Below are 16,093 nucleotides of genomic sequence, written 5' to 3'. Positions count from 1 at the left end.
GATCAAGGGGATTTATATATTAAGGTTGCCCCAAACTAATGAAAGCACAAATCTGCACACACATATATATTCTCTCTAAAGAGGAAAAATTGGTGAAGCTGCTAAAGCTGAAAAATTATATTCTATTTTCAGGTTCCAGTATTTAGATTTTCTTGCATCTCTAAAGATAAGTTCACATATGCAATTCTTGGGGTATTGCGTCATAAAATACATGTCCTTTTAAAGCTGGCCTTTGCTCACAGTTAATCTCTCAAAGTTAAATTGCCTTCTATGTGTGTGAATGGGGATGTGGGGACTTGATAAGAAGACTCAGAGCCATCTCAAATGAAGATTTCTTGAAGTAATTAGAAATATTTAGCCTTGGGGATTGAAGATATAAGGTTGATACGACTACCATTTAACACGATTTTTTTAAGATCATAGTTTTAGAGTTGAAAGGGACCTTGGAGATTGTCAAGTCCAACCTCTTCTAATTTTACAGGTGAGGAAAATTTAGCACAGAGAGGTGAAGGGATGCTTAGTGTCAAACAGTTGCTAAGTATCTGAGGTAGGATTCAAACCCAGGTCTTCCTGATTCCAGGTCCAGCACTCTACCCAACATGAAACACTGGTGAAGCTTGGTTATAGAGAAAAGAGATTATAATTCTTTATGATCTCAAAGAGGAGCACTAGGACCAATCAGTAGAATATTCTTTATATTGTTTTAATTTAAAGAAAATCTTTCCAATACTATAACTATCAATTATTAAATGCCTACTATTTCCAAAGCACTATGATGGCCACTCGTGAGAACCTTCCCTGTCATTAAAGTTTATGTTGTTCTGGAGAAGACATGTAAAAAAAGAAGTGAATACATCTTTGCAAGTGAGAAAGAGAATTAATGACCTAGACCATGCAATATTTCTAGTAGGGAGCAGTACTTCAGCTAAATTTTGATAGATGCTTCAGATACTAAGAAATGGAGATGGGCATCGGGGACAGTCAATGCCGACGTACAGAGGTCCAAGTTGACTAGTTCAGCTAGAAAATAGAATATGTAAAGGAGAGTGATATGAAATGTCTATAAAGGCAGATAATGAAAACCATCAAATGCCACATTAAGAAATTTTATTTAAGAGGCAAAAAAGGAGTCCCAGATTTTTGAGAAGGGGAGTAGCAAGGTCAGACTTTTGTCTCAGGATGATTGCCTAGGCTGTGTATGGATAATGAATTAGAAAGGAAAACACTGGGGGCAGGTAGGTGGCACAGTGGATAGAGCACTGGCCCTGGAGTCAGGAGGACCTGAGTTCAAATTCGGCCTCAGACACATAACACTTACTAGCTGTGTGACCCTAGGCAAGTCACGTCACCCCAATTGCCTCGCCAGAAAAAAAAAAGGGAAACACTTTAAGCAGGAGCAAACAGGAGACTGTTACACGGTCCAAGTGAGAGGTGATGAGGGCCCAGATTAGGTTGGTATCTTTGTGAATGGTGAGAAGGGAACATGTAGGAGAGATATTGCTGAGGTAAAATCAACAAGACTTGAAAACTAATAAAATGAGGCAGATGAGGAGGAAGAAGAAAGGAAGGTATCAAAGAAAACTTTGTCTAAGAATAAAATAGTCTGTTTTTGATATGAGTTCCCCGTTACCTAAACTGAATTACTTCCTATCCTTCATTCCCATCCGAAGCTCCGTCCATCATCTTTTTGCCTTTATGCTGGCCGTTTCCCTTTGGCTTGAGCATAAAGCTACGTCTTCAAAAATGCCCATCTCCTTTCAAAGCTCAACTTTGATGTATATCAACTTCCAATGTATATGTTGGGTCTTTCCTGATTTATTCACTCCTTCCCCTCCCCAGTCTCCTCAAGGATGTTTCTAGTACCTTCTCAACCCTAAAAAAATATATGTATGTATAGACACACACATAGGAATATATGTATGTATGTATATATTATATTTGACATATGTATGGTACATAGTATATGGTGTATGTATGAGGTATAAGACATATATTTACAGTTCATGGTGTGTATATATATGGCATGTATAGAAATATTGTAGATGGTATGTTGTATGTATATATGGCATATGGTACAAATGTGTATGTATGAATGTGCACAGATATACATATATATGACATATTTTTACTTACCTATATGTGTACAAATGGTTTCCTTTGGCAGAATCTAAGCTCCTTTAGGCACAAATTGGTTCATTTGGTCGTTTCTATCTCTAGTCTTTAGTACAGGTCATTTAAAGTAGTAGATACTTACTAAATCCTTGTAGGCTAATTAATAAAATCATGAATATATGTGTCCCCATGAGTTAAAATTGACCTGTATCTCCAGTGAAGCTCTACTCTAGTACCTTATAGTGACAGGGTAGATCTCAAAGTCTTTGCCATTTGAGTTCAGACTCTTCTAGGTCATAGAAATCTGGAAAGGCTTTGCATAGGACTCCAGTGATGGACTTTGTGTCCATTATCCAAAGACCAGCCTAACCATTTTTTCAGAGGAAAAAAATCAAAGCCATCAATAGTCATAAGAAAAAAAATTGCTCTAAATCACTAATAATTAGAAAAAGGCAAGTTAAAACAACTCTGAGGGACCACCTTGCACCCATCAGATGAGCTAAGATGACAGGAAAGGAAAATAACAAATGCTGGAGGAGTTCTGGGAAAATGACAGGGGAATGCACTGTTAGTAGAGCTGTGAACTAGTCCAAACATTCTAGAGAACGATTTGAACTATGCCCAAAGAGCTACAAAGCTATGAATACCCTTTGGCCCAGCAGTACTGCTACTAGGTCTGTAATCCAAGAAGATCAAAGGAAAAGGAAGAGGATTCACATGTACAAAAATATTTATAGCAGCTCTTTTTGTGGTGGCAAAGAATTGGACACTGAGGGAATGCCCATCAATTGGGTAATGGCTGAACAAGTTACAATATATGAATGTGATGAAATACTATTGTGCCATAAGAAGTGATAAAGGGGATGGTTTCAGAAAAACCTGGGAAGATTCACATGAACCGATGCTAAGTGAAGTGAGCAAAACCAGAAGAATTCCCTACACAGTAATAGTAATGTTGTGAAAAATAATCAACTGTGAAAGACTTAGTAACTCTTGAAAACTAATGAAATGCGGGAAAGGGGAAAGACAGAAAGAGGAAGGAGTCAAAGAAAGCTCTGCCCAAGAATTTTTATATTGTGAGTTACCTATTACTGAACTACTTCCTATCCTCCATTCCTACCCACACATCCATCTCTTATCTCTTCATCTTTACACTGACTATTCTCCCCTGGCTTGACCATAAATACCTGGAGCGTTGATCCAGAGCAGTTCCAAAGGACCAATTACGTAAAATGCTATCTACCTCCTAGTAGAAACTGATGGACTCAAAAGGAAATAGGTTTTGCATGACTTCATATGTGTAATAGGTGTCGAATTTTTTGCCTTCTCCATGGTTGGGGGGTGGGTGGCTGTGGCAGCAGAAAGATCATTTGAAAATGAAAATGAAAATAAAATTTTAAAAAATTCTAAGAGGGGGCAGAGCCAAGATGGTGGAGGGAAAGCAGTGACTTGCTAGAGCTCTCCCCCAAACCCCTCCAAATACCTACAAAAAATGGCTCTAAACAAATTCTAAAGCAGGAGAACTCACAAAAAAACAGAGTAAAACAAATTTCCAGCCCAAGACAACCTGGATGGCTGATCAGAAAGGTACATCGCACCGGGCTGGAAGAGGAGTGCAGTTTGGCGTGGACGGGCAGGCCGCAGAGACCCTGGAGCAGGCCTCAGAGGACTGAATCACGGGCAGCTGTGGCGGTTTCCAGACTGCTCAACCCAGGAATGCCAAAGGCAACTTAGAAGGTCAATGGGAAAAGTCTGTGACTGCAGTGAGAGAGGAGCTAGGTCTCAGCCACAAGTCTAGAGTACGGGCCGCGGCTGCCTCCTGAGCTTCTGGCCCACAGACTGAGGGAGAATCAAGTGGCTTATCAGAGGGGGACTGCAAGGATCTCTTTCCCAGGGCTGAGGCAGGAATCTCTTGCTATGCCCTTGCTTGGATCTGGGTCACAGTTCTGAGGGGCAGTCCTGGGGCGAGGAGAAGCACTGGTGTGGTGGAGCATGTTGTGGCGGTGGAGAGGAAACACCTCACCCCTTGTCATACCACCTTGGAAGAACTGACACTTTTCAGGTCCCTAAAAGTATCTCTGAAAACAGCTGTATAAACACCCGAAGCTTGGGATGGTACATTCTCCACATTGGAAACAGACTCTTACCTTAACAAAGAGTTTAAAACTCAAGTAATTGGATGAGATCATGAGCAAGCAGTGCAAAAAAAGTCAGACGATATCATCTTACTTTGGTGACAAAGAAGATCAAAACATAAAACCAGAAGAAGAAAACAAAATCAAAGCTCCTACATCCAAAACTTTCAAGAAAAATATGAATCAGTCCCAGGCCTTGGAAGAGCTCAAAAGGGATTTTGAGAAGCAAGTAAGAGAAGTAGAGGAAAAACTGGGAAGAGAAATGAGAGTGATGCAAGAAAATCATGAAAAGCAAGTTAACAGCTTGCTAAAGGAGACCCCAAAAAAAATACTGAAGAAAATAACACCTTAAAAAAATAGCTTAACCCAAATGGCAAAAGAGGTCCAAAAAGCCAATGAAGAGAAGAATGCCCTAAAGAGCAAAATTGGACAAATGGAAAAGGAAGTCCAAAAGATTACTGAAGAAAATACTTCCTTAAAAATTAGAATAGAGCAATTGGAAGCTAGTGACTTTATGAGAAATCAAGAAAATGTAAAACAAATACAAAAGAATGAAAAATTAGAAAACAATGTGAAATATATCATTGGAAAAACAGCTGACCTGGAAAATAGATCCAGGAGAGAAAATTTAAAAATTATTGGACTATCTGAAAGCCACAATCAAAAAAAGAGCCTAGACTTCATCTCTCAAGAAATGATCAAGGAAAACTGCCCTGATATTTTAGGACCAGAGGGCAAAATAGAAATTGAAAGAATCCACTGATCTCCTTCTGAAAGAGATCACCAAAGGAAAACTCCTAGGAATATTGTAGCCAAATTCCAGAGTTCACAGATCAAGGAGAAAATATTACAAGCAGCCAGAAAGAAACAATTCAAGTATTGTGGAAACACAATCAGGATAACACAAGGTTTAGCAGTTTCTACATTAAGGGACCGCAGGGCATGGAATGTAATATTCCAGAGGGCAAAGGAGATAGGATTACAACCAAGAATCATGTACCCAGCAAAACCGAGTATAATTCTTCAGGGGAAAAAATGGTCATTCAGTGAAATAGAGGACTTTCAAGCATTCTTGATGAAAAGACCAGAGCTGAATAGAAAATTTGACTTTCCAATACAAGACTCAAGTGGAACATGAAGAGGTAAACAGGAAAGAAAAATCATAAGAGACTTATTAAGGTTGAACTGCTTACATTCCTGCATGGAAAGATGATATTTGTAACTCATGAGACCTTTGTCAGTATTAGGGTAGTTGGAGGGAAAAAAATTATATGTATGTATATATAAATAGATAGATGGTTGGATAGATAGATAGATGGATAGATAGATACATAGAGGGCACAGGGTGAGTTGAAGATGAAGGGGTGATATCTGGATAATAAAATTAAGGGGTGAGAGAGGATTATCCTAGGAGAAAGAGAAAGGGAAAGGTAGAACAGGGTAAATTATCTCACAAAAAAAAACAGAAAAGAAAAGACTCTTACAGTGGAGGGGAAATGGGGGAAGGTGAGAGGGAATGAGTGAATCTTATGCTCATAGGATTTGACTTGAGGAGGGAATAACACACACACCCAATTGGGTATGGAAATCTGTCTTATCCTACAGGAAAATAGGAGAGGAAGGGGACAAGAGAGTAGGGGGATGATAGAGAGGAGGGCAGATTGGGAAAGGGGGTAATCAGAAGCAAATACTTCTGGGGAGGGACAGGGTCCAAAGAAAGAATAGAATAAATGGGGGGGTGGGATAGGATTAAGGGAAATAGAGTTAGTTTTTTACCACATGTCTACTATGGAAGTGTTTTGCATAACTGCACATGTATATCCTATATTGAGTTGCTTGCCTTTTCAATGAGGGTGGGTGGGGAGTGAGGAAGGGAGAAAATTTGGAACCCAAAGTTTTAAAAACACATGTTCAAAAAAAAGTTTTCACATGCAACTGGGAAATAAGAAATACAGGAAATGGGGTACAGAAATCTAGACCTGTCCTACAGGAAAATAGAAAGGGAAGGGGGGAGAGAGATAGCAGGGAAAGCAGACTAGGGGAAGTGTTATTCAGAATGCAGGCCATCTTGGGGTGGGGGGAGGGGTGAGATGGGGTGAAATTTTGGAACTCAAAATCTTGTGGAAGTAAATGTTGAAAACTAAAAATAAAAAAAGTGTTTAAAAAAGAAAAAAAAGAAATATAAAAAAATTTTTAAAAATTTAAAAGACAACCCTAAGTGTGGAGATGCTAACCACAAAGTTTTGACTATTTCCAGCCACAGCAATTCATGAATCCAGTGGACTAATGCGTGGAGTGGTTGTGATCTCATAGGATAAGAACATTATTAGGACTGGAAAGAAGTCTCCAAATGACGTTGGAAACAAATTAGTGTTTCATTTAGTTCAAGCCTTAGATTAGTTTTGTTTCATTTGATGGAACAGTTTTGATCCATTCATGTGATTTTCTTACATAGGAAATTTCTGGTACAGAAATTGTCTTGAGTAATGCAAATCATTGTCTCCTCTGCAACTTGTAGTTTTAGAGAGCTTTTTGGGGCACTAAGAGATAAGGTGAGTTGCCCAGATTTTCAGAGCAAATGCACGGTCAGAGGCAGTATCTGAACCTGAGAATTCTTCACCGTAAGGTTAGCCTGCCATTCACTATGCCCTGTTGTCCCTTGCTCCCTAGTTAATGTAACTCATAACTACTTTTTAAAGTACACTCACAGCAATTTTAAAAATCAACAGTTTTGTTTCCTGTCTACATTTCTTTCTATTCATGTTTTCCATTTGGGCTTTTCAGGTATGAACATGAACAAAAATGAAATACAGAAAGAACAGCCTTTAAAGCCTTCCAGGAGTCAGACTCATCCTCAGAATCTGAGTAAACATTCTTCATTTAATTTCCCAAATCAGATACAACCACAACCTTTAAGTCCAGGACCATCAGCTGCTCATAAAATAGCAGATCATGGTAAGCTACTTATGTTTGGCTTGGGAGAATGAAAGAAAAAGTTCTAGTTAAGGTGATGGTGGGCTCCTGTGAACTATCTTAAGATCACATGTCAACAGTAGTCCTGGGGTCAATTGGAGGTACCATATATTCAGAGGAATATTGAGAATTTTGTACGCTAAAGACTGCTAAAAACCCCACCATGGCCCAGAAGTAAACCTGCATTCTTGAAATTTGGGCCCAGTAGATCCAATGTTCTGTTTGGTTATACAGAGCTAGAAGGTCTCAAAAGATGGGGTCATAAATGAATTGTATGCTTATTCTCTGAGTAACAACCCAACTTAGTATAAATGTGAGCCTTCTAAAAAGACTGGCTATTTTTATCTGTGGCAATTAGTGAAAATTATCCCCTAAAGTGTGAAAGGATTGCTACCTACGTACATGAGTTGATGGAGCACTTACATTGATGAAATTATAGATCCTTGGTGTAGAACAGAGCTTTTTTTTTTTTTTTAAATTATGGATACCTTTGGCAGTCTGATGAAATCTATGGATTCCTTCACAGAATAATGTTGGTTGCCTATGTCCATAAGTGATGGAAATGTTAATTTTAAGTTAGAGGTTAGTGAACATAAAGATGTCATTCTAACTTCACTTTATGTTCTATTTGTGGGCCTCTTGGAGAGCTGGACTCCAAGTTAAATGCCCCTGATGTAGTATGTTCAGGGGAAGGTGACCAGAGCAGTAAAAGGCTTAAAAGGTATGACAGATATTTGAAAGATTTTTGGGTGAAAGAGCCCTGGTAAACTTTCATTTTAAAGGGAAGTTACATGTGGACAGAGTGTGGTTCAACATGGCATTATAAGGTATTGCTGATGGAAAAGACCCTAAAAGCAATCTAATCCAACTCCCTTGAAAAGCTCAAGTGACTTATAATTCCCACTTAATTATCTTAGAATTCTCACGGTATTAAGTATCAGAACTGAGCTTCAAACTGAGATCCCCTAACTTGTCTCCTTTCTTTCTATTGTCATATAGCATAAGGGAGTTCTTTCTTACAACTGGGGACTTCAACAAGGGAAGGTACCATGTTAAGGAAATAATGATTCCTGTAATTAAGTGGATTAAGAGTCTGAATGACTCCTCAACATTAGTTCTAAAGAACAGACTAAATAACCTGCTAAATCCCTCCCAACTCTATGATTCTGTGGTGATTATTTAGTCATTTTCTCAGCTCTTATTTAGTATTCCTTTGCAATGTTTAATATATGTGGAATATACCGATACATAGCTATTGATAAGAATATGTACTCTCAGTATGGTAGAATAGCATAATACATATAGCATCTCCCCTCTGGTCCTCCACTTTTCCAATTTCATCCTATTGGGTTTTTTAGGGCAGAGATTGTTTTTGCTTATTCTTTGTATCTTGAGCACACAGCACATTGTATGAAAATATTTACTAAACATTTGTTAATTGATTAATACAAATTGGTTGCCCTTATAGCATATACAGAACTAGCTTTGGAATCAGGCAGGCCCAGAGTCAAGTCTCCTATCTTACACATAAATGCTGGTTTTATGATCCTGAGTAAGTCATTTACCTCCTCATTTACCTACCCTTTAAGATTCTAAGTTAAGAGTAAGCACATTTACATTCATATAAGGAGTTTTCCTCACTGAGAGTTCCCTATGCCAGTGAAATCACAGTTCTATTTTTTTTTAAATAGGAGGAATTTAACCCTTATTAGACTTCTTTAAAGACCAGCAAGGCTGAGACTGAAAATGCAGGTGTGCCATCATTGTTAGTACCAGTTATCTCTGACCATAGCTCCATGCCTCTCTCCCAGTGAGAGTCAATTCCAGGTTAGAATATCTTCTGGAATTGTGTGCTTAAGTATTTAGTGGGAGTTTGGTGAGTGGGGAATAATACAGGAAGCAAATTCAAATTGCAGATCTGGGTGCCTAACAGGACACTCCTCCTTTGACCACTTCTGGCAAATCACATTTGGCTCATGAGTACCACACAGAAATGTTGGCCTGCAAGTGGATTTTTAGTATCACAAGTGTGGTTGTTCCACTACATGGCCCTCCCTGCCATCCATCCTCACCTTGTAGGCTCCAACACTCATCTCCTCCTCTAGTTGGGAAGCGGCATGTGCTAAGAGACAGCCCCCACTGCAGAGTCGGAGTTGGCAGCTATGTCAGACTGAGAGATTGAGAGTTTAGTCTAGCAAATGAGCCAGTGGGCTGATTCTGAGGACAATAATGAGTTGGTGAATAGGGTAGCTGAGAACCATTACATTCTAGCTTAATTTAGGACACTTCTCTCCCCATAAGTGAAACCATCAATAGCTGATTATGGTAAAACTATTTTAGTATAACATGCAACCCTCCTTCTGTTATTGATCATTTAATTCTTAGTAATTTGCTTTGATGGAAGCTCTGCAAAAATCATTCCTATCATCTCCATTATTAGAGTAGTAGCTATAATGACTCAAACCTTCTTTATTTTTTTGTGCATAAGTATGAGTACATGTTGATTTCCCCTAATAAAATGTAAACCTCTGCTCTATCAACTCTTATACCTCCCTAATGCCTCCACATTAATTATTTACTCCTTTGTTTAGCTCCAGCTCTATAAAGGCTATGTGCCATCTTTCCAGCTTCACTGGTCATTATTCTCACTCTTGCACTCTGATCCAGCCAAACTGACTTTCTCTCTACTCCTCACATACAACAGTCTAACAACCATCTTTGCACATTTACCCTGGCCATTCTCCAAAGCTATGCTGGGCTCCCTCCTCCCCTCGGCTCTGTAGACTCCCCCTCTTCCTTCAAGATGCAGCCTAAGCATTGATTTATATGTGCAGTCTTTCCTGATCCCTCCAATAGCTAATTCCCCCCATCCCAAACTACTGTGGTCTTATTTGTACGTATTTTCTTTATATTCATTCTCTACATATTTACATGTATGTGCTTTCTGTCTTCTCCGTTAGAATGTAAGGAGCTTCTCGCCCGTAGTGACCGTTTCATTTGTATGTTACTGTTTGTATGTTTTCTTCCTCCTTAGACTGTCTTTGTTTCCTTGTACACTCAGCATTTAGCACAGTGCCTGGCACACAGTAGGGGCTTAATAAATGCTAGTTGACTGACTTTATACTAATCTCCCCTTCAACTAGCACAATGCCTGGCACATAGAAGGCATTTTTTCCATTCTTGTTTTTCAATTGATTCCTGATCCTCTTTTCTGAAGGCCTAAAGAAGAGTATATCTGTCCTTTTCAGGTAGGAAGATGAACAAGGTAGAAAGCAATTTGTACAAGCTGTCTTCTTCAGCATTTAGTGATTCATGCTTAGGTAAGTTCATTTCTGAAATGCTACCTCCTGGTCCCCTTTCCATGTTGTCTGTGTTTTTAAAATCTTGATCATTTTTTTTCTTTTTCAGTGACACACAATTGACTTTCAGGCATTTGACATTGAAATGTCAAATTCTAACACTTGAATGTCAATTCCTCATCATTTATATTTTTGTGCTCTGGCTTTATTATCTATGGGGTAGGTCTTTGAGTTAGTTAAATGATTTATGTCAGGCAAAAGGTCTTTGATTGAACTGACCCATTCACTCTGATGTTAGTGTATAGGCAAAACTCAGGGGTAGATCTCCTAATACCTCAGTCATCTCTAGACAATCCACTTTATGTCACTCTTGTCCCCCTTCCCCTCTGGGTTGAAGGGTGGTGGTGGACAAAAGTGGTTAGAGGCTTGTACGTATTTCTAATTGAGCATTTTCCTGCTATGGTCAAACCTTAAACATTCCTTCTCCAAGAATTCTTCAAAGATTGTGTTGTGGTATAGCCAGCCAGGTCCAGAGACAGGATTCTGACTACAGGGACAGCCTTTCAAAAAAAAAAAAAAAACTCACTGCAGTTAATCTTTCACCAAGAGAATTCTTCCTGGAAGACTGCCGTGGAGGTCAGATTGCCCCTTTTGATTTCAAATTGTTCTGAGATAAGATAAGGTTTACCCCAACAGTACTGGGGATGGTTTGCCCCAACCCTTCTGGGGAAGAGATACTACCTCTAAAGGAATGATGAGTTAAAAGATACTCTCATTAAGGGAACAATGAGCTCTGATAACAGTGAAGTACCAAAGAGGTACTCTCTTTAGTAAAATGATGGCTTCTGGTAATAGTAAAATACTAAAGGATTCCCTCTTGGAAAAATTGGTGTGAGACTAAGGGAAGAGTAGTACACTGTTGAAGTGACATCTCCTTAGGGAAATTCTTATTGGTCTGGAACTTCCCATTTAGGACTGGATTGGGGTGAGTAAAAGGTAGAGTTCTCAAATTAAGCTAAAACATATACAAATCCAAATGGGTCGCAGCATTGGCCTAAAGAAGGGACTTTTGATTGTGGCAAATTAAAGGCTTTGAGATTAGACTTTCAGTAGGTGATAATGAGGCTGACAAGTATGTGTTTATCCTATTGTTTTGACTGTGTTTTTACTTCTTTGTAAAATGCTCAGAGGGCAGCTAGGTGGTATAATGAATAGAGTACTGGGCCTGGAGTCAGGAAGATTCATCTTCCTGGGTTCAAATCTGAACTCAGACACTTATTAATTGTATGACCCTGGTCAAGTCACTTAACTCTGCCTCAGTTTCCTCATCTGTAAAATGAGCTGGAGAAGGAAATGGCAAACCACCTCCAGTATCCTTGCCAAGAACTGGGATCACAAAGAGTCAGATATGACTAAAACAACTAAACAACAACAGCAAAATGCTCAGAAAACAAAAGTCTTTATTTTGTGTCATGTTTAGTGGTTATTTTTCTTTTTCTTTTTCTTTCTTTTTCCTTTTCTTTTCTTTGTTTTTTGTTTTCGTTTTTGTTTTGTAGATTCTGCTACCTTGAAAGATTTCTAAGGGAAAAATGTAGCCAGCCAGAAAGATTGCAAAAAAGCTGCGGTCAAAGAGTTTAGTTTGTTGAGGAAGATGAATGAAGTGTAATACTTGAAGTAATTCTAAGTGGCTTGCCAAAAATGTGACGGGTGAAGGATGAAATAACTGAGGAAACAAAGGTTTGCGCTCCCAAGCATATAGATTTATTAAGCAATGTGTGCCAATTGCATATCAAATCAGGAGCAGGCTTCCTCAGTTTGTTGCTGCACCCCAACTGTAGGAGGAGACATCTTTATGCATTAAAAGATAACAATAAGCAAAATACGAAACAGGATTATAATTAGGTAATCTGATTTCTAATTGGAGGAAAGAGTAGGGGCTGTCCCAGTTGGGAAGGTGAAAACAAACAGGTGCAATTCCGTGCAATCAGAAAAAGAGGAGTCTCATTCCCCTCAAGTTTCTGTATTCAATAAAAAAATAGAAAAAAAAACTTAGAAATAATAATTGATTGACCAGTACAAGGCCAATTTTCAGATAAGACAAGTAGGTTGCTTGAGATGTATAATTATGAGAAAATTCCTTGAATCACTCTTCAGATCTGAGTGGGTTTTTGGTCAGCATAACCTAGGTCCTTAGTTAAGGGGTATCTAAGCAACAGGTACAGGTGGTCCAGCTTCCCATCCACACAGGGCTAGATTCAAGCAACACAACAAAGTTTTCTCATAATTCCCGTCACCAAATAGTTTTTTCACTAATGGACTGGACCCATAACTGAATAGAAAGGGAAGTGAGCTGGATCCAGAATTGAGTCACAAGATGGAATCAGTTTGGTTCACACAATTCCCTTAGTATCCAATTATCCCCCAAAAGATGCATGAGAAAATGATTTGTGTACAAGATTGCAAGTATGTGGTACTAATCATGTGTTAAGTAACATCCCTGCTATCATTTGAGAATATTTATAACCATTTCTCTTCTCATCCATTCCTTATTCCAACACGATCATAAAATCCCATTGTGTATATCTTTATAAATGTTGTAAACTGTTACTTCATTCTTCTAGATTATACTGCTCTTTGTTTATTTTTCAAGTCTGCACCATCCCAAGTCATACTTTGTCTTGTTAATCAACATAAAATGTGAAATACAAGAATGCCTAGGTTTTCTTTGTTAATCAGGATAATCCTCAGGACTCTGATGATCCCCAAGCTACAAAAATACTTCTCTGAACCCTGCCTTGCCAAAACATGAAATAATCTTTACTTATTTCCATTAAAATTGTTTTCCCTCTTCATTGCACATTGCAGTAGTAGGAAAACCATATTAGATTGCTGCAATAATTTATTTAAGGCTTTTTGAGATAGTGAAATGACTGTAAAGAATACTAGAAATGACTGAGTTATATTGGCTCACTTAACATCATGAATGTGGAAGGTTTTGCTCCTTTCACTTTGAAAAAGAAATTGGGTTAAGTAGGGAAGAGATCACAAAATATTCAGAAAAATAAGAGATAATGCCTCATGAATGTGAGTAAATTAACTGGAAAAGCTTACTTGACCAAACGCTCAGAGCCATAACTAGGGCATATTGACCGGGAATTTGCCACGAGGTGCTGCACTGAGAAAGGGATGAAAATATATGCAGTGCTCCAACAGCATAGAAATAAAAGGCCTTAGAACTTACCTTGAAAGGAGAGAGCTACCAGGTGGTTTCTCCCTAACTGAACTCACATGGCCCTAACCTTCCCTACATAATCAATAGTTTTGTTTTGGCCCGGACATTCACAGCCCACAGAATTCAGTGTCTCAGTACTGGAAAATAATTTTTTCGGTTGATTTGAAGATACTTTAATGCACCTTGCCCCAGACTCAAAATTATTGGTTATAGCTCTGCTCTGGCTCACTTCTTTGATGGAAATCAAATGGGTTTCTCATAGAACCTGTTAGCTCCATGGTTATGGAAAGCAGACCAGCCAGTAATGCAGCTAGGCTGCATTATGCTCAGATGATACTGCTGAATGGATGGGCAGATCAGGTCAAATTTGGATCTACTAGATAGATGGATGGACAGATACAGCATTTATTTTTGCTTACTGTGTACCAGGCACTATGCTAAGCACTAGAGATACAAATAAAAGAATACAAGCCCAACCTTGTTCTCAAGGTACTTCCATCCTAATAGAAGATGAGAGACCATCAGGAGAAGGGGTCTGGAAAGGTGGGTGTCCCCTCAGGAGCAAGTGGAGAGGTAAAGTAGTCCAGATATGAGTTAAGCTTTAGGTGTGTTTAAATTATTCATTGAATGAGAGTCAGAGCGACATAAGCCCCCGAGGAACTGAGAAAGGTATGCTTATATTTTATACAGTCTACTCATTTTCAATCATTATCTTATCCAATTATCATAGCCGCCCAGTGAGACAGGCAGTATAGTATTAACACCCCCATTTTAGAGATGAGAAAACTGATGTCATCTACCAGTGACAAGTCTGGACCTTAAAACCAAGTTTCTTGACAAGGCCAGAGTTCTTTCCAGCATGTTATATTTCATTATGTCTGCTTAGCAATACCGGATATAGAAAAAGACCATCTTTTGTTAGGGGCACAAAGGGAAGACACAAAGTCAAGTCACGTGCCTTGAGTTTGCTCAGTGCCTTGTGTCCATACATTCACACTTTCGCCCTCACCTTTTGCTACCAGTGGTACATACAGGACACTTGGGTCAGAGTTAGAGGCACAATCTGTGACTCATGGATTAAGGAGGACCAGTGGGCACCTATGCCAATCTCATGTCCTACGCGTTCACCAAGATGTTTCTTTGAGACTGAAGAAACCAAGAATGGTCCTGAGAGCCTAGCCAGTGAGCTACAAAGTATAGGAAAAGCAAGCTCATATCCCTAACAGTTAAATAATGTCACTAATCTTTCAGTAGAATAGCAGCAACTTTGTATGATAAACAGCATTTTAAGTAATCAAGCATATATTAAATGCCTTCTATGTGCTTAGTGCCATACTAGATAACTGGGAATACAAAGACAAAAATGAAACAGATACTGCCTCAAGTAATTATACTGTGTTATCCACTGTCTTAAGAGAATTGCTAGAGGGTCAGAGAGGGTTGAATGCTACTTCCAGTTGCATTTCAGAGTAAGGCTTTTTTAATATAAAACAAATTACTTTACTCCATTGACATTCTTAGAATGTCTGGAGGAATCCGGGAAGAACTGAAGTTTTTGCTTTTACCTCAGAGGTCTAATTTACAGGAAGACATAGACAAGAATTACACAAGATGCTCAGTCATAGCTGGGGTGAGATTGACGTCATTGGAAGGAAAGTCCAGTCCAATGTGATAAGATCATAGATATAGCTGAGAACAGATTCCTTCCTTGTTCATTGGTAATGCAAAACAAAGTAAATTATCCCATGTTATGTTATGTTTAGTGCAAAATTACCTCCTGCTGTCTTCATTAACTTCACAGTAGTGGCTGTGGGGCTCAGTCCTTGGCTCCTGAGCAATGTTGGTGTGCATGTGCACAGGTGCACGTGTGCACACACACACACACACACACACAGAGTTTCCTATCCATTTTAGAGACTGAATGAAAGAACTTATAAAGCTATGTTTATATAATGATTTCTATAGCCTGTAGTGATTTTTCTTGGGTGAATATATTTCTGAAATACTTTGAGTTTACTAGAGGATAGTTGGCATTGAAGAAAAACAAACAAAAAACTTGATGTTACTTCTGAAGTCCTTTGCATCTCTAGATCTATGATTCTACAATGCTCTGAAATTGCAAAGCAGGGAGAGGGTATGGTCTTTCTCTTTAAAAAAAATTATTCTATCTCTCCCATTGGTTACCCACATACACACAATGAGTAAATTAAAAAAAAAAATAATCTAGTACATATCTTCATAGTGTCACAAAGCAAATTCCCATATTGGCCATGTCTGAAAATGTGGATCTATACAATTTAAATTCATCATGCCTCTCTTGGGAGGTGAATGCTATGTTTCAA

At 38.7% G+C, this 16,093-nt stretch overlaps 1 protein-coding gene across 1 annotated transcript in view; it reads left to right on the top strand.

The window, feature by feature from the left end:
- Positions 1 to 16,093, top strand: part of ANO3 (anoctamin 3) — a 448,483-nt gene that overhangs the window by 203,281 nt on the left and 229,109 nt on the right. Inside the window, exons 2-3 of the mRNA XM_027852601.1 lie at positions 7,032 to 7,202; positions 10,469 to 10,540. Of these exons, the coding sequence (XP_027708402.1) occupies positions 7,034 to 7,202; positions 10,469 to 10,540 (241 nt within the window). The 5' untranslated portion in view covers positions 7,032 to 7,033. The remainder of the gene's footprint in view (positions 1 to 7,031; positions 7,203 to 10,468; positions 10,541 to 16,093) is intronic.

Source organism: Vombatus ursinus, unplaced genomic scaffold, assembly GCF_900497805.2.
Source record: "Vombatus ursinus unplaced genomic scaffold, bare-nosed wombat genome assembly UNPS02009770.1, whole genome shotgun sequence".
NCBI classification, from domain to species: domain Eukaryota; kingdom Metazoa; phylum Chordata; class Mammalia; order Diprotodontia; family Vombatidae; genus Vombatus; species Vombatus ursinus.
The sequence above is the reverse complement of the archived record's forward strand: the minus strand, read 5'-3'. Positions and strand labels throughout refer to the sequence as shown.